At 50.1% G+C, this 17,013-nt stretch overlaps 6 protein-coding genes across 6 annotated transcripts; 4 read left to right on the forward strand and 2 right to left on the reverse strand.

Moving 5' to 3' along the window:
• Positions 1-450: 450 nt before the first annotated feature.
• On the forward strand, positions 451-2,384 carry N7496_011680 (uncharacterized protein; the record flags this gene model as incomplete). The annotated part of the gene is made up of 3 exons (XM_056704593.1): positions 451-482; positions 540-750; positions 801-2,384. The coding sequence occupies 3 exons, from the start codon at positions 451-453 to the stop codon at positions 2,382-2,384; spliced, it is 1,827 nt and encodes a 608-aa protein (XP_056550553.1).
• A 1,018-nt stretch (positions 2,385-3,402) lies between these two features.
• On the forward strand, positions 3,403-4,235 carry N7496_011681 (uncharacterized protein; the record flags this gene model as incomplete). The annotated part of the gene is made up of 3 exons (XM_056704594.1): positions 3,403-3,787; positions 3,865-3,961; positions 3,992-4,235. 3 exons carry the CDS (start codon positions 3,403-3,405, stop codon positions 4,233-4,235), a joined length of 726 nt encoding a protein of 241 aa, XP_056550554.1.
• A 262-nt stretch (positions 4,236-4,497) lies between these two features.
• N7496_011682 (ankyrin repeat domain-containing protein) lies at positions 4,498-5,538 on the reverse strand (the record flags this gene model as incomplete). Its single annotated transcript, XM_056704595.1, has 1 exon — positions 4,498-5,538. One exon carries the CDS (start codon positions 5,536-5,538, stop codon positions 4,498-4,500), a length of 1,041 nt encoding a protein of 346 aa, XP_056550555.1.
• Positions 5,539-5,787: 249 nt separating this feature from the next.
• N7496_011683 (uncharacterized protein) lies at positions 5,788-8,229 on the reverse strand (the record flags this gene model as incomplete). Its single annotated transcript, XM_056704596.1, has 2 exons — positions 5,788-7,824; positions 7,915-8,229. The coding sequence occupies 2 exons, from the start codon at positions 8,227-8,229 to the stop codon at positions 5,788-5,790; spliced, it is 2,352 nt and encodes a 783-aa protein (XP_056550556.1).
• A 1,214-nt stretch (positions 8,230-9,443) lies between these two features.
• N7496_011684 (uncharacterized protein) lies at positions 9,444-12,280 on the forward strand (the record flags this gene model as incomplete). The annotated part of the gene is made up of 5 exons (XM_056704597.1): positions 9,444-9,687; positions 9,811-10,745; positions 10,798-11,541; positions 11,612-11,678; positions 11,736-12,280. 5 exons carry the CDS (start codon positions 9,444-9,446, stop codon positions 12,278-12,280), a joined length of 2,535 nt encoding a protein of 844 aa, XP_056550557.1.
• A 1,262-nt stretch (positions 12,281-13,542) lies between these two features.
• On the forward strand, positions 13,543-16,682 carry N7496_011685 (karyopherin beta; the record flags this gene model as incomplete). Its single annotated transcript, XM_056704598.1, has 7 exons — positions 13,543-13,582; positions 13,695-13,753; positions 13,865-14,382; positions 14,439-15,419; positions 15,481-15,697; positions 15,758-16,090; positions 16,152-16,682. The coding sequence occupies 7 exons, from the start codon at positions 13,543-13,545 to the stop codon at positions 16,680-16,682; spliced, it is 2,679 nt and encodes an 892-aa protein (XP_056550558.1).
• Positions 16,683-17,013: the final 331 nt, after the last annotated feature.

Consider the following 17,013-nt stretch of genomic DNA (forward strand, 5'->3'; position numbering starts at 1 on the left):
CGGCTGTAATTATAGAAACAGGTGCTTTTGATTGTTGTTGTTGACTGCTTTAGCTTGTCTAGACTGGTCTCTCGGCGGCTCTTGTTCCTCGGTGCTTTCTTATATTTCATCTTTGCGCCGGACTTTTTTTTCTGTCTTCCGTGTTCTATCTTTATTGTTGTTGTTTCTTTCTGTACAAAGAGCTTGACTCGGCCTTTTCCTTGTTTCCTTTTGTCTTGCATTTACATTCGTTTTCCTTTTTGTACTATATTGGGGGTGTTCTCTCTATACTTTCATTGGGTCTTTCGTTCTACCAGCATTACTCTTGCATCCCGTCCTCTCTTTGACTGTTGACCAGCCTGTTTTTTTTTTTTTGTTCTTTACTTTCGCGTTGCATATTGTTATACAATCCCTTGCATCTGCCAGCCTCTCGAAACTGGCTTTTTCCTTTCCAGCGACTCTTGCATTGCGATGACCTCAACCACCCTCATGACTTTCTTACTGTGAGTATTTCCTTGCGAGTTCCCCGTGGCTTGATTGCGGTCACTAACACAATTCAGCACGACCAACCCTGAGATCCGATCGGTCAAGCTGCTCGGATCATGGGATAATTTCTCAAAGGCTTATCCCATGGAGAGGGATAGGCGCGTGGGACCCGGTCAATGGCGTGGATGTCATACATTTACGGATATTATAGGAGATGGGCCTCCCGGTGACAAGTCTCAAAGGCGTACGGGAGCTCTGAAGATGGGTGCTACCTACTGGTACTATGTAAGTCACCCGAAGGTTCTGATGAGTGTATAAAACTGACAAGATAACAGTATCTACTGGATAATGATGTGGAATACTTCAGTCAAGTCGAACCTGTCACGACCAAATGTCCTTTTCTACCAGGGCAGCCGGTGAATATTTTGAATGTGCCAATTATCCTCCCCGACAGCCGCTCTCATGCACGTTCGAGTAGCAACAGCTCGCAAAAGTCCGACTACCGAACAATGAACCCGGAAGACAAGTTCATGAACCCGCGGAAGCCACCAAAGCCCAACTTGGCACGCCTACAGACCTCTGTGCCTTATCCTCAAAATCTTAACCCGTCTGTTGCTACCAGCACTTCCCCGGGTATGGTTCATCGCAGTGCCTCTCAGCCGAATAGTGCCACGCGAAAATACCATCATGCCAAGGATGCTCGCTCTGTTTCGCCCCCGAGAGACCAGGCTCTCCCTACTTTCCGAGCTCCTCCTGAAGCAAAGAGCCCGAAGTGGACCGAGGTGCCATCAAGATCCAACACGGTGGATGGAAGGCTGCAGGATCGCCCAGGCAATGTGATTGTTCCCGGGCCCGCTTCGTCATGCGCGAACCACACTGAATTGTGTGCTGCGCCCACTATTCAAACTCGTCGTGCGATGAAAACAAACGGCAATGAGGTCGCACAGACACGGAATCTACTCACGGTAGAGACCCGTCCCCATTTCCGAAAGCCTAGCGTTTCAAGAGGCGCCGCAGCGGGGCCTACTTTGGGAACGGTCGATGAAACACAAGCTTTGAAAGATGCACTCACATTGGCAAGCTCCGGTGATCTCACAACTCCAAAGGGACGCAGTATTCATGACAAGCGACTCCCCACGCTACCCAACACTCCTTCCTCAGTCATGGACGAGGCAGTGCACGCCATGGACGAGACCGACAAAGCCATGAACGCTCAAATTCCCCGCAGCTACTTCTCGAGTCTAACCACGACAACCGGCGAGTCTACCCACTCTCACTTCATCCCCGAACGCAGCCGATTCTCAGAATGGAGCACGGATACCGAGACCGAAACCGAGGATAACTCCCCCGAGTCAATGATCTCCACATCTACATTCAATCAAGAATACACCGACTCCCCAGCCCTGGACGACTGGTGTACACCAGAGCTCTCCCAGGCCAACGACGCCGCAACAAACACCGATCCGAACACTCCTCACCTAACCGTGCACTCAAAACCGTCCTCCCCCAACTCCGCCTCCGGCGAAATCCCACCATGGAACATGACCTCCTTGAACATCTCCCTCCCCCAACTCACCGTCTCCCTCTCCTCCCCGGGCCTACCCACAGGCCTAGGCATCGACCAAATGGACGAAGTAGAAAGCAACCCCAAACGCCACGCCGCCCTCTTCAGCGCCCTCGAATCCATGGAATCCCTCTCCCTCTCCCGCAGCCCAGACGGCTCCCCCATCCTCTTACCCGAGATCCAGCGCCGCTCGGACGCGGAGCGCAGCGATGCCGACGACGAAGTCTATCGACGCGTTCTCTCGCGCGCTAGTGAAGCTTCGTTCCGGGGGAATAGCACTATGCAGGAGATTTTGGATGAGCTGAGTTATTTGAAGAATATGATTCAGGCTGAGATGGACGGGGAGCCGTTTTAGGAGGTTGTTGGTTCCAGGGGGATATGTCTTTCGTTTCTTTTTCTTGACGCTCGCTTTGTATATTGCTTCATTCGGGTGCTGGTTCGCCCGGTGATGTCTGTACTATTTATATAGACTATTTAGCACGATATGTGCAATGCATTTTTTCACAAGGAGATTCTGTTGAAGAGCTTTAACAGGACGTCTGATATGTCCGCTCTGTAGGAACGAAGGAATTGAGTGAGATGACTGGAGCGTTGACACTGGACAGCCCTAGTTAAACAAGCTAAAGCACACCCAGGTCAATCCGGCTCACAAATAGCCAATCTTCCCTGACCTGACTGGAGTCTGGTCTCCTTCCAATAAGGAGGTTTTCCTGATGAGCTGTCACCCTATATTGACCCCATTATTCACCGGGCGCGAACTGATCCTTTGGCCCGCTCAATGCTGAAATACTACTTAGCCTTGGGGTGCCATGCCGATCGCCATTTCTCTTCGTGCTGTAGTCGCTTAGATAAATTTAGTCTAGAGCAATCTCAAAACCTTAATGAAGAGCTATCCCCTCGGTAGACAGGATGTTATGATGCTGAATACGAGAATGGCATAGATGTGGGATCTATTCCGAGCCGCTGGTGACCTCGGCCCCGTCTGTCTGGTTCATTTAGGGGGAACCAATTCATCTTTCTTTTTGATCGATTGATGATTTACAATTGTGCGGCGGCTATATGGCATGATGCAGTTGTATAATGTTTTTACATACCCCGTCGTGCGTGACCTGCTCATCGCCAACACCGTCCTCGTCGTGGTAGCCACACTCACAGTGATATTACGATTCGTGTCTCGGCGGCTTCGAGGAACCGAGATATGGTGGGACGATGTATGCTGTATTGCGTCGATTTTACATACGTACGGGATGCTGGCAATGCAGTATCACTACGCTCGTGTTGGAATGCGGCATCATGTCAAAGATATTCCAGCCGACAACACAGTGATGATGCTGAAAATGCTTATCGTCTATTAATAGGTCTAATATAACGCCATGGTCTTTGCGAAGTTGACTTATCTCTTTTTCTATCTACGCATTTTCGTGAGCAGGGAGTTTCGAATTGCCTCGTGGGTGTGCATGGGCTGTGCTTGTGCATATTGGGTTGGGAGTGTGCTTCAGGTGTTTTTGATCTGCTCGCCTTTTGAGAAGAATTGGAATCCAACTCTTCCTGGCCATTGTGCAAACCAGAATGTGGCATTCTCAACAATTGGAGCTTTAAATCTATTCACTGATGTCATGATCATTCTGTTACCGATACGCTTTATCTGGAAATTACAAATGTCTCTCGGCACCAAGATGGCATTATATGGTATCTTTGGATTAGGAGCATTGTACGTCTCTCTCTCTCTCTCTCTCTCTCTCTCTCTCTTCTTCTATGGTAATTTACACGCTAATTCTGTTGATCCCTTGGCATTTCCTCCATCACGATCATCCGAATCCGCGTCCTCACTACAGTTGATTTCGCAGATCTCCCCTACTCCATGATCTGGGCTGCCTTCTGGAGCGTCACCGAGCCCGCCATTGCAATTGCAAATGCCTGCGCACCCATGCTGTGACCTATTTTCAAAGCTGCTTTCCCAAGTCTCTTTGGAAGCGTCAAGGTTGGGTACTCCACGCAGCCTGCGAGTGGTCCCATCCTGAGCAAGGACAATACCTTCAAACAGATCAATGAGATGGATAGCGAGTTTCCACTCACGCGGATTAAGCACAGAACTGGGTCAGCGTATGAAGTATCGTTAAACGATCAATCGCAGGATGGTCGCTCCCAGGATGTAACATATCATACCCCGAGGAGTGTGGTTGGAGATATAAAAGGCCATTTATGAATTGTATAGTCGAAGTGAGGCTTGACAAACCGTCGGATGGCATCTGGTAAGAAAAGATCTCAGTTCAGTGGGTCTCTTTATAGATTAATTGAGATGAGTCTGATATAAATACACGAGTAAGAGAAATATCTAAACAGATGAAATAGAGAGTTGCGAATAACCGATATTGTGGATATTTTAGTTATTAGGCAATGGTCATTAAGTCAAACGTGACCACTGCCTGATGCTTCTGGACTTTTAATCTGTTTTCCACCTTTACCCATCATCTTTGATCTCCTCTTCCTTCAATACCCTCGTTGTCTCCAAAATTATCACATTTCTCCTCTCGGATAGACGCCCCATAATTGGCATTCCCTTTGCTTGCTTGTGCTTCGCGCACCTGATTGTAGACGCTGGCGCGTGCAGCAATATCATCAGTGGAGACACGAAGCAGGTACACCACGATATCGTACCGTTCGTATTCAATCGCCAAATTCAAAGGTGTCTTTCCAACGTTATTGGTGGCATTCAAATTCACACCGGGGTCGTGCGCCAACAGTTGAACAACTTTGAGGTGACCGAATTGTGCAGCCAAGTGCAACGCTGTGTTTCCCTCGCGGTTTTCTGCGTTCAACCAAGGAAAAAGTCTGGAGGCCAACAGCTGTACAACCTCAAAATGTTGAGGTATAGTGACGAAATTCGCGGGCATCCCTGCATATTTTGATCTCAAACTGGGATCTGTGATCGAGAGGGTCTCGATCATATAGCTCAAACTACCCGCAGCAGCCAGATGGAGAGGTGTGTTTTTATACAAATCTAACAACCGAAAGTGCTTGCCGGCAGAACCTAGTAACATTTCCACCATGCTTAGGTCACCAATAGCAGCTGCCAAATGCAGAGGTGGGACACCATTATGCATTTTTTGCAGAGTTAAGCCTCTCTGAGCATAAGGCACCTCCCGTTGAGATACCTCCGTGAGCAGCACCTTGAGGATGGATTTGTTCCCGTGGAAGATGGCGAGGCAAATCAAGCTCCATCCATCGTCGTCAACCTTGTCGAAATCAACTTTCTTGGAATATAGCAAGTATCTTAAGATAGTCTCTTGCCCATATTCCACAGCTAAATGTAACGCATTTGTCCCGTATATGACGCTTTCGTATTTGGGAGTGGAAGGGTCCTCAACAAGAAGCTTAACTATACTCACATGCCCCTGAACAGTTGCCGCACTGATTGCAATCCAAACCAGATCGTCATACAATGGACCATACAAGTCAGTTTTGAGGAGCCGGGTGACAAGGGATTCGTCTCCTGCCTTTGCAGCCATCTTGACGAGAGAAGATAAGACATGGGGGCGACGATCAAGTTTATTAGCGATCACGAATGGCAGGATTATTGATGATGGGCCTGTTCTGGCTGCAACTTCTAAGGGAGTCTCATCGTTTTCATCTGTGAGATTGACATTGACATTTCTTGAATTCAGAAGAATGGTCGATATGTCACTGAATTTATGCATGACAGCCACGTGCAGAGCTGTTCTTTGGCCTTGCTCCATCCTGCAGTTGACGTCGACGTTTCAATTTTCCGTGAGATATCTCGTAAATTCCATGGATTGGGTCGACACGGCTTTCAGAAACAAAGCTTGAAGATCACCAGAAGCTATGATGAGGGAAAGCATGTTCTGTTCGCATAACTTCTGGAAAAGGGGCATAACTTGGCTTGAAAGAGGCAAAGACCAAGCAATATGAAGATGCCAGAATGTATGCGCATAATCACGAAACAAAGAGTGGTCCTCTGGTCGGTTGCGGAGATTCCACGCTTGGGCAAGAGTCTTCCCCATGTTGAGCTCGAGCGGAGCTTTTGAACGAAGAAGCCTCAATGCCAACTTATTGCTGCCGCGCATAGAGGACCGAGTGGAGCGAATGATGCCAGCCATTGTAGATTCAGCGTCCAGCTTAGGAAAAACCTCTTTGGTCAACGCCTTTCTGGTAATCTCCAGGGTATGAAGATAGGTGATGATGATATCGGACATTCGTTTATGAGCATGGTCAAGATCAACCAGCCTATCAGTTGGGCCTTCGGTCATTTTGATCAGGTATTGTTTGAAGCTATGGTGAACAAGGTGAAGGGTCAACTCCTCTTCATCAAGTATGACGAGGCCCCCACAGTATTTCAAAGAGTGGTAGATGTTGTTTAGAAGCTTAGATGAATCCCAATTGGTTTCACCTGGTGTTACACTCAAGGCTTCACGCAGCTCCTCGGTTGTCAACGGACGTTGAGCAACAGTGACCAGTTCCAATATCCGCTTCTGGTATGGAGAGTTGGATTTATTTGAGCTCTGGAGTATGCGCGAAAATGTCTCGGACAGATCTTTGGGGAGATCATTAATAGCATGGCGTATCTCCTCATCCGTCTCCATAGTACACAAAGACTCAATTTGCAACGCCACCCACAGGAACATTCCCTGTGAGCCTTTCACGAGAGCGTCTCGGATTTCCAGTGGTAACAATGGGTCGTTAATCGTAAGCTTCTGGCTCTCAACACGCCTACCCAGCTCATCCGTGATGAAGCTCTCAATCTCGGAGCTGTTGTGGGGGATGGGGAAAACCTCCGCATTAAATGGTTCTAGGCCGGCCTTGAGCTTCAGCGATGTATTGGGCTCCTGGCGGTAGGATAAGCAGAGAGACAAGTTCATCAAATCTCGCAGAGCGAAGAGGTGTCGCAAGGTCTCTTCTCCCTCGCTGTTGCTTAATTCATCCAAGCCATCGATTACAACAAAGGCTTTGAAGTCGGGCCGCAGGACTGACTTGAGCAGATGAAGCATCCGTTCGAGGGGCTCCTTTCTGGACGTCATCTCGAAGGCTTCAGCAACCTGAGTGAAGTCTGTCACTCGGTCCAGAAGCTGTTGAACAAGAGATCCAATGACAGTTCGCGCTGTCAAGGTCTCCTGGATGTCATGACGCGCGAAGAAAAAAGCCACGGCCAAGTCCTTACCTGCAGTATGGAGATGCAAGTCATCAACCATGTTTGCAAGTAAAACCGACTTTCCAGCCCCTACTTTCCCAGTATAGATCAATGTACTTGGGTCGGGTCGACTTTTCCATGATTTGTAGTGCTGGCATTCCCGAAATAGATTCGTGTTACCGGCTTTTCTAGCCCGCTTCCAAGGCACCATATAGTCAAATTGGCAGCAGAAGTCAAGGATTCGTTGTCGCGCTTGCGCTTTCTGCTGGGCTGAAGCAGATCTGAAGAATATGCTTGACGCATTTCGAAATCGAGAAGTGGCCTCAGCTTCCTCTTCGGTTCGCCTAGCCATCAGATAGCGAACTTCATCCTGGATTGTCTTACTCCAAGAGTCAATCTCCGAGTTATATTTCGTTAGATTTGAATCTGATAAAGCAGCTCCGAACTTTTGCAAGGTCGATCGTTTCGTAAATCTCAGTATGTCGTGGCATAGATGAACCACCACGATAAAGTATTCGTAGACGGATGACTGCAAGTCTGGAGAACGCGAGTACAGAGCAGCAATCTTCTCAAATCTGGGTGCCGACCGACCAACATTCATGAAAAGAACTGAAAGTTTCTCGAGGTGTGAGGATGAGCTTGTAAGTAGCTAATGGTGATCATCACAGTCAGTAGCTGAAATAACACTCGGCTCTTGATGAATCCCAATACATTGACTTACCAAGAGAGATAATCGCACCAGGGACCAAACACCACAGGCGATGATATTTTGCGATCCTCCTACCATGATATCACCAATCGCAGCAAATCGTTGCACGGTTTCAAGGACTCTGATGAGCCTCGGACCTAAACATCGGCCACCACTGACTCGGTCAATCTCGGCAGTGAGGCTTCTGACATCTTGGATGCTCGGTAGCGATGCCAGGGCTTGCGATCTCTTTGCAATGAATCGTGCTTTTTGCTCATCGGACAGATCCGCAACGAACTCGGAAATGGCCTGGCCTAGCCTAACCTCGGCCTTCAAGCGTGAGGCCGTTGCTAGTGCCAAAGCCATAGCGAGCGCATGATACACAGAGCGTAGAAACACGCATGAAAGTTGTGTATATGAATATTCGAAAGGGGGAAACGATCTTGGGAAAGGTCGCCAAGGAGGACGATGCGGCTGAGCTGGGCAGGGCAGACATGGGGTATATGTACGGAGTAGGCGGGGTCGCAAAAGCGCCTCGTGAGCTAACCTGAATCTTTCTTAAGTGGCAGGTGTTATGCAGGCGCTAATTGTGCTTGGGCAGTGGCTATGAGAGACACGTCAATCAGCACTAATAATTTCTTATGATCAAACTCTCTCAGCCAATGGATTGCCGCTCTCCATGGTGGAATAAGGCCCTCGTGGTGACATCACATAGAACAGGCGATAGACGCAACAGAAGCCTCGATCTATGCTGTAAACCGCTTGGTTCAATATGCTAAATTAAACAGCCAGCTAGCCTTTAGCCTATAGGAAAAGCCAAGGTAGGCCTGGCTGAAATTACCTAGCTTGGGCCGCCTCTCTAAATGTCTTTAAAGAGTATCTGTTCCTTCAGAAGGCATATAGAACCTGGTGGACTCGGTGTCTTCAATGTGGAGAATGCCCTAGTATGTCCAAGATATTAAAGAGTAGCCATTAATGAGAGTCTATTTAATTGTGGGAATAATGGACAGAGATGGAGAGAGGCCTAGATAGAAACACATTTGCTGCCTGACAGACTAGGCATCAACAAGCCTATCTAAACATATGCATCATTTTTACCCAGAATATTCACTTCAAGCAGTTTGAAGCGAGGCTTATTGAGAAGCAAACGTAATTAATATCCTGTGTCTCGGACAAATCTTCCATTTAAGAGTATGGCGTTGCGAGATTGGCGTGCTGGGCGGTCGAGGCTCTACAGCATTGTATAGCACGGTCACATGTTGAGCCCCGAATAATCAACTCACAGCAGGACAATGTGGTCTTCCTTCGGAATATCAGGCTACTCGTACTTTGTTTCTCGATGAAAAGCCATCATAGTGGCACCGTACACTGCTGGCGTCTACCAAACAACGAGGGTGATCCAGCAGCCGCACCCACCCAAAACAGACCACGCGAGGAGAATCCCGCGACCCACTCGCGATCAACACTTCACCGCGAAGAGACCTCCAACATCTCCAAGCTAAGAGAAAGCACTGGCTCGAGACATTTCACGTCACTTAAGGATGGGCTAGGTCAGCTCATCCTCATCACTCATTCTCATCATGGAAGCGTACGCCCCGCAACTCACCCCGGTCGGGGAAAAGTCCCTGCCGGCGAAATGTAAACCCAGTACCCTGGCATACTGTCCCTCGATGGACCTGATTGCCCTGGCTACTGATGATGACGAGTTATGTGCGTTCCGGCTCAATGGCCAACGAGTCTTTGGGGGTTCCTTCAAGGGCGACCCATACCTTGGCGAGGATGAGGCGGATGGAGAGGTGAGGGCGTTAGCGTGGAAGGGAAATGGTGAGTGCGATCTCTCCCTTCATGTATTGACAGTGGCAACGCCCCTGGAATATATCATCCAGATTCCCAAAATATGTCTTGAATTATGCTCGTCAAAGAAGGCACCTCTAACCATATCACTAGGTCGTCTCCTCGCAGTCGCCTGCGGAGATGGTTCGGTCCGCATCATCAGTGCTTACAGCGGCAAGACTGTCCACCACTATCAAGCCTTTGAAGAAAAGAAGGAAGAACCCGCAGTTACTGATCAAAATCCATCTCCAAAGGTGACTTGCTTGGGCTGGGGCATGAATTTCACCGACAGCAAAGCTGCCCAAAAGCACCTGCAAGGCGCCGCGGGCCAGATCTCCGTTGAAGATCTCCTTACGCCAGGGATCCATCCATCTAAGGCGGCCGCAATCCTCAAGGCGGACTTGCCGCGAGAACTAGCACTGCTGGACATTGAAAGCTCTCTGCCCAAGCTAAGCACTCTACCCGCGACGGGCGCCGAGGACGACCTGTTTAGTTCGCGTGCATCTATCGATGCTATCTTCCATTCATCAACCAAAGACAATAACGACTCGGTAGACGTACTTTTCGTTGGCTTCGACGATGGTAGCGTCCACCTCAGGATTTTCGACTGTTTTGAGATTGGCTCGTTCCCCATTGGGGAATCGGCGGGTGTCGCTGGGTCATGCCATATTCTCTGTCACGCGTCACATCCGCTTAGTTCAACGCACGCCTTGCTCGTGTCCCCTACCAATGGCCAATCTGATGAGCCTATCAATCTCGTCACCTTGGATCTCCGATTCATCACCAAGTCCGGGCGTTATCTGTCTTTACTTGCGTCTAAAACCACACAGCTTCAGAATTTGTTGCGTTATATCAGTCAAGTTCAGAAGCAGATCGAAGTCGAATGGAAGAACGCACAAGAGTTACCGGCAAGATTCCTACGAAGTGTGAACCAGGACTTACAAGAACAGTGTCAATGTGATTTCACCACGGCTATATACCATCTCGTCGTGACTGGTCACTGTTTTGAGCCGATGAAGGAGTTCTTGGTGGATATTGTTGGAGAAAGAGTCAGTATGCCAGGGACTCACGATGCGAATCCATAGCTAACACATTGTCTAGGGACATAAGCGATGGGACAAAGCTGTGTCGGGCGGCTATGAAAGTATTCGACGATTAACCCATGAGTCCCTGCTTCCAGCACTGCAACGAAGTCAGGTTCTCCTCAGCCGACTTGTTGGACTATCCAAATTCCACAAGCTCAACGATGTGCTTGGTCTAGATACTTCAAAACTAAATGCCATTGTCGAGACACTCGACTGTCTGCACCTTCTCGCCCATCGCATCCTCAATCACGCCAGCGAGGAGCTAGATCAGTTTGCGGCATTTTCGCGCTGGCTCCGCCACGAGATCTTGATATTGGGCAGCGAACCCCTCTCACAAACATGGGATGAGCTCCTCGAGAAACGAGATCTTTTTGACGTTCCTCCAACCGTGAAATACATCACCGGGGCACTGCGTAAGAGCGTCTTGCATAACTTCATCCGTCAACTCCCCATGATTGGAGTACCGCAGATGCCTACCCCCGTCACGGATAAGTGGCTGCCAGATGGTCACGATCGATCCTTCTACGACACATTCAAGGCATTGCTGAACCAGCAAAAGCAGGTCCAGGCCGAGGGCGGAGATGGAACTTCTGTGGACGCACCAAAACTGAATGATTTGACGCGGCGTCTAGGAATCCAATTTGAGAAAGTGTTCGCGGAGATTGCACTAACGCAAAGACGGGGCATCTTGCACCGGTCTCCAATCACACTACACAAAGACTGTGACCGGAATGTTATTGATATCAAGATTTGCTACGAGGTAAGTTCGCGTTTGGAGGCCCCTAATTCGCTTTTGTCTTCTGCGGACCTGGGGCTAACCGCTTTCAAAGGACATGGTGAAGCGGCGACCTTGCTCTATTTATGTGGCCGCGAGATCGGCCAGTATGAAATCGCTAGGTTTGTGATATGTCGTGTTTCTACTTTACTCTACTTGGTCGTTGACAATTGCTCTAGTTTACATTTACCGCATTGTCCTTGATTCGGTCAACGGAGTAAGCTCAACCCGGGAAACCTCGATTGCTGCTCTTTCATTCAAGGAGGGAGTGGTTAGTCAGCTACAATTTGTCGAGGATGATACCCTCATGGTTCTCTACGCCTACAGCGAAGCTACATATCTTCTGAACCTTCCCTTCCAGCCTGCCTCGGTTCTGGCAACGTCTGAAGAAGCTGGAGCCCTCGCAGTACCATTGACCTATGTTGAGAATAATCCTCATCCTCCCACGGCGAAACCAACCGTTCAGTCCACGCCAATGGACATCGGATCGCTCTTAGAAGAGACAAATATTGTCATACATATCTTTGCATCATCGGGCCCGAAGTCAAACCCTCTGCACATTGACGTCAATGGGCGGCAGGGTCGTCGGGCTATCTGCGTATTGTATGGCGACACGATGCGGTACGAGGTGTTGGATTTGGATGCGGAGTTGGAAGAGGAAGAAAACGAGGAGGAAGATGACGATGAAGATGAAGATGAAGAAGAGGACGGAGAATATGATTAGTGATCATGGCTATTGTCCAGTAGGCGTGTGTATGGTGCATAGGGGTTTCTCGGCATTGGGTGGACCTAACCAATAGCAAGTCCTGGATAGCACCTTTTTACGCGCTCTTTACTTGTTTAATTCAACAGGAAAATTTCAAAGATTGAAACCCTACAACTCTCCGTGCTCGGAGTCATACAATAGAAGCCGTTTGTCCGGACTTCCTAATAGAAGTTCAAGTTAGCATTCTGATTCGATTCTTGGTATAATTTGAGATTCGCTGCCCCTTGCTGAGTTGGCCGTAGCAAAATCCCAAGCCAACAGGATCTTCTGGGAGATTCCATGCAGGAACCAACTTTGACACATCAAATTGTGGTCTCCACAGCAAAAAATAGTTCATGAGTGGCGCGAAAGTGTGTGTGTGGCCACTTGTCAGGGCTAAATGGAGCCTGTCGCTGGGGCCACACGCTGAACTGTGTGGGTGCCTTCTTCAAGAAGGAAAATCAAAACAAGCAAAGCGGAGGGGCAAAAAAAACAATAGGGGAGCCCCTCTGTCAACGTAAACAAAGCATCACCACACCCCAAGTGAAGCCAAGGCCAGTGCTATAGAAAGAAATATAGAGGGAAATAACGAGTGATTAGTAGCATATAGACCTTTTTAAAGGTTAAAATTATTGGAGGTCTCCTTGTAATAAAACAGCGTGAAACAAGGAAAAAGCTTTCTGCTTATTTCAGCAAAAGCTGACCTAAGACATCTCTGCCTCAGGCTGTAATTCTCACGTGCAGCCTGAGGCCCCCGCGCCGCCAATCAGCGCGCCCTCCCAAGTTGAACCTCACTTCGTTCTGTCTTTCTGGCGTCGAAATCTACCTTCTACCATTTCTTTACTTGCCATAAAAGACACTCTGGGCCTATCCGGTGTCCTTTCCTGACCTCCTTCTTCTAGCTTTCGTTGGGCGTGCATTCAAGGCACCTTTCTCTCTCTGTGACTCTTCGCGGAAAGACCTGGTGCATGCCTCGTCATATCCACAAAAACACCCCGTCCCTTCCCACCTACCGACCACTCCAGGGATTCTCCTGCAACCACCGCCCACCCTGCTAGTCGACTGTATTTTTTTGCGTGCCTATCGCCCTTTCAGTTGATCGTGCGGCACCAAGAGGGATTCGATTCTCTTCTTTTTTTTACAGTCTTCTTTCCTTTTTTTTCCTTCTCCCTCTTCTCCCTCTCTCTTTCCCTCACCCCCACATCTTCCATCTTTTTTTTGCGTTGCTCTAAGCAAACAACATGGATGCCCGTCAGGTGTTGCAGAGCACCTTGTCGCCCGGTATGTCTTCCCTTCTCATTGATAAGCTCTGGATGAGACCTTCCCACATGCCCCCTTGGGCTTGACTGGTGTGGTAGTGGCCCCTCGCTGACCGTCTTTCTTCTTCCCGCAGATGCGGCGGAACGTACCAATGCTGAGCAGCAGCTCGCCCATGCGGCGGAGGTCGACTTCGTATGTGAACCCAACCCCTTCTGATTCCCTCGTTCTTCTTTCTTTCGGCCACGATCGAAAATCTCGCTCCTCCGGTCCCCCGAAACTAACATCCTTTGTGTGATTTCCTAGGCTACCTACCTTGTTACCCTAGGCCAGGAGCTGGCGAGCGAAGAGAGCCCTGCCCACATCCGTGTTGCTGCCGGTATCGCCTTGAAGAACGCTTTCACCTTCCGAGACCAGACCAAGCTCCGTGAAGTGCAGGCACGATGGATCCAACAAATTACCCCCGAGACCAAGACACAGGTCAAGGAGCTCGCGCTCAAGACCTTGGCATCCGATACCCGAGCTGGGAATGCTGCCGCTACGCTAATTGTTTCGATCGCCGCGATCGAACTGCCCCGAAATGAGTGGTCCGACCTCATGAACATCCTGGTCCAGAACGTGGCCAGTGGAAACGACAACCTGAAGCAGTCGTCTCTTGCCACTATTGGATTCATTTGCGAGTCCCAAGATGCCGACCTCCGCGCTAGCTTGACTGCGCACTCCAATGCCATCCTGACTGCCGTTGTTCAGGGTGCCCGGCGCGAGGAGCCGAACATGGACGTTCGCTATGCCGCTATTGCTGCCCTTAGTGACGCCGTTGACTTGTAAGTTTCATCCTACGAGGTTTTTCCTTGCGACCTTCGCTAACATTGTTTGATAGTGTGCGATCCAACATGGAGAACGAGGGCGAGCGCAACTATATCATGCAAGTGGTCTGCGAGGCCACCCAGGCCGATGAGGTCCGCGTGCAGGCTGGTGCGTTCGGCTGCCTGAACCGTATCATGGGTGCATACTATGAGAAGATGCGCTTCTACATGGAGAAGGCTCTCTTTGGCCTCAGCATCATGGGTATGAAGAGCGAGGAGGAGGATGTCGCAAAGCTGGCCATCGAGTTCTGGTGCACTGTTTGCGAGGAGGAGATTGCTATTGAGGACGACAATGCCGAGGTCAGTCATTTTCGCGCAATGGGATTCAGTCTTGGAACTGCCCATGCTAACTTCTGTTTCTTTACCAAGGCTCAACAAGAAGGCGTTGAGGCTCGTCCGTTCTACGGATTCGCTCGCGTGGCTGCTCGTGAAGTCATCCCTGTCCTCTTGCAGGCCATGTGCCGCCAGGATGAGGATGCTGATGACAACGAGTACAACGTGTCGCGTGCTGCTTACCAGGCCCTCCAGCTGTACGCCCAGTGCGTGCAGGGTGATGTTATCCAACCCGTTGTCACTTTCGTCGAAGAGAACATTCGCAACGAGGACTGGCGCCGCCGGGATGCTGCTGTCGCTGCCTTTGGTGGTATCATGGAGGGCCCCGAGCCGACTGTGCTGGAGCCCCTGATCAAGCAGGCTCTGCCCGTTCTTCTGGGTATGATGGAGGACGCTTCCGTCCAGGTTCGGGATTCCACTGCCTACGCCCTGGGTCGCGTATGCGACTGCTGCCCCGAGGTCCTGGACCCCGATGTTCACCTGCAGCCCCTCATTTCTTGCCTCTTCAATGGCCTTGCCAGCAGCCCCAAGATTGCCAGCTCTTGCTGCTGGGCTCTCATGAACGTTGCCGACCGATTTGCCGGTGATGCCGGTTCCCAGACCAACCCTCTGTCCAAGCACTTCGATGAGAGTGTCAAGTCTCTCATGCAGGTGACTGAGAGGTACGTAGACTTCTTTTCCCATACCCAATAACTCGAGGCACCTTTACTAACCCCCGAATAGACAGGATGCCGATAGCCAGCTCCGTACCGCTGGATATGAGGTTCTCAACTCCTTCGTCATGAACTCTGCCAACGACAGTCTTCCCACCGTTGCCAGCCTGTCGGACCACATTCTTGCACGTCTCGAGCAGACCGTCCCCATGCAGCAGCAGGTTGTGAGCACGGAGGACCGTATTCTCCTCGAGGAGATGCAGACTAGCTTGATCAGTGTCATTCTAGTAGGTTTTTTTCTTTTTGCTTCCTAACATCTTCAAACACACGACTAACTTTAACCCCAGGCTATCGTTCAACGATTCGAACTCGAGATCAAGCCTCAGGCCGACCGCATCATGCAGGTTCTGCTCAGCGTTCTGACGACTGTTGGCGCCAAGTCCAGTGTTCCCGATGTTATCTTCGCCACCGTTGGTGCCGTTGCCAGCGCTCTGGATGAGGACTTTGCCAAGTACATGGAGTCCTTCAGCCCCTTCCTGTACAATGCTCTTGAGCACCAGGAGGAGGCTGGTCTGTGCTCCATGGCCATTGGCCTCGTCAGCGACATTGCTCGCGCTCTGAACGACAAGGTCCAGCCTTTCTGTGACACTTTCATGAACCTCCTCCTCAACATCCTCCGAGTACGTCCAACGTTCCGACTAGATACGATTAGTGATCGTTTTGCTAACATTGTGCAACTAGACTTCCACCAACCAGCTCAAGCCCGCTATCTTGGAGACCTTCGGAGATATCGCTCAGGCCATCGGAACCCCCCACTTCGATAACTACCTGCCCGTCGTTGGTCAGGTTCTTCAGCAGGCCTCTTCCGTTACCACTAGCTCCGATCTTCCTTATGACATGGTTGACTACATCGTCTCTCTGCGTGAGGGTATCATGGATGCTTGGGGTGGCATTCTGCTCTCTTACAAGGGTAGCTCCCAGATTACCCTAGTCCAGCCCTTCGTTGAGTCCATCTTCCAGCTGCTCCACATAATTTCCCAAGAAGGCAACCGGTCTGAGGGCTTGATGCGCTCTGCCATGGGTGTGATTGGTGATCTCGCGGATGCTTTCCCTAACGGTGAGCTCGCCACCTACTTCCGCCACGACTGGGTTACCACCCTGGTTCGGGAGACTCGCACCACCCGTCAGTACAGCGATCGCACCATTGAGACCGCTCGCTGGACCCGGGAGCAGGTCAAGCGCCAGATCAACATGAGCACCGGTATGGCTTAAATTGTTACCACCTGGTTTCATCCCATCGGTAACAGAACCCCCCGCTGTCCCCCAGCCGCTCCTGTTCCATTAGGACCCAGTCCTGCTGGTACGAGTGGAGCGGATACTTTGGGGATAGCCCAGGCTTCAGGGACCAGTCTTACATGAAGGTACGGGGCGACCCGAACCTCTCTCATGGACTAGGGACCTTGATGGTCGGTAAGTATTCTTGTCTCCATTGCTGGCGGACATCTTCCTGCCGTGCGTTCCCATCCCCAATAGCACCCATCCCCGACACTGGACAATGAGATTCCCAATTTCATCCACCTCTCTCTCCCCTTGTTGATCATCA

This window comes from Penicillium cataractarum (genome assembly GCF_028827025.1).
Source record: "Penicillium cataractarum strain IBT 29864 chromosome Unknown utg000009l, whole genome shotgun sequence".
Classification (NCBI taxonomy): Eukaryota; Fungi; Ascomycota; class Eurotiomycetes; order Eurotiales; family Aspergillaceae; genus Penicillium; species Penicillium cataractarum.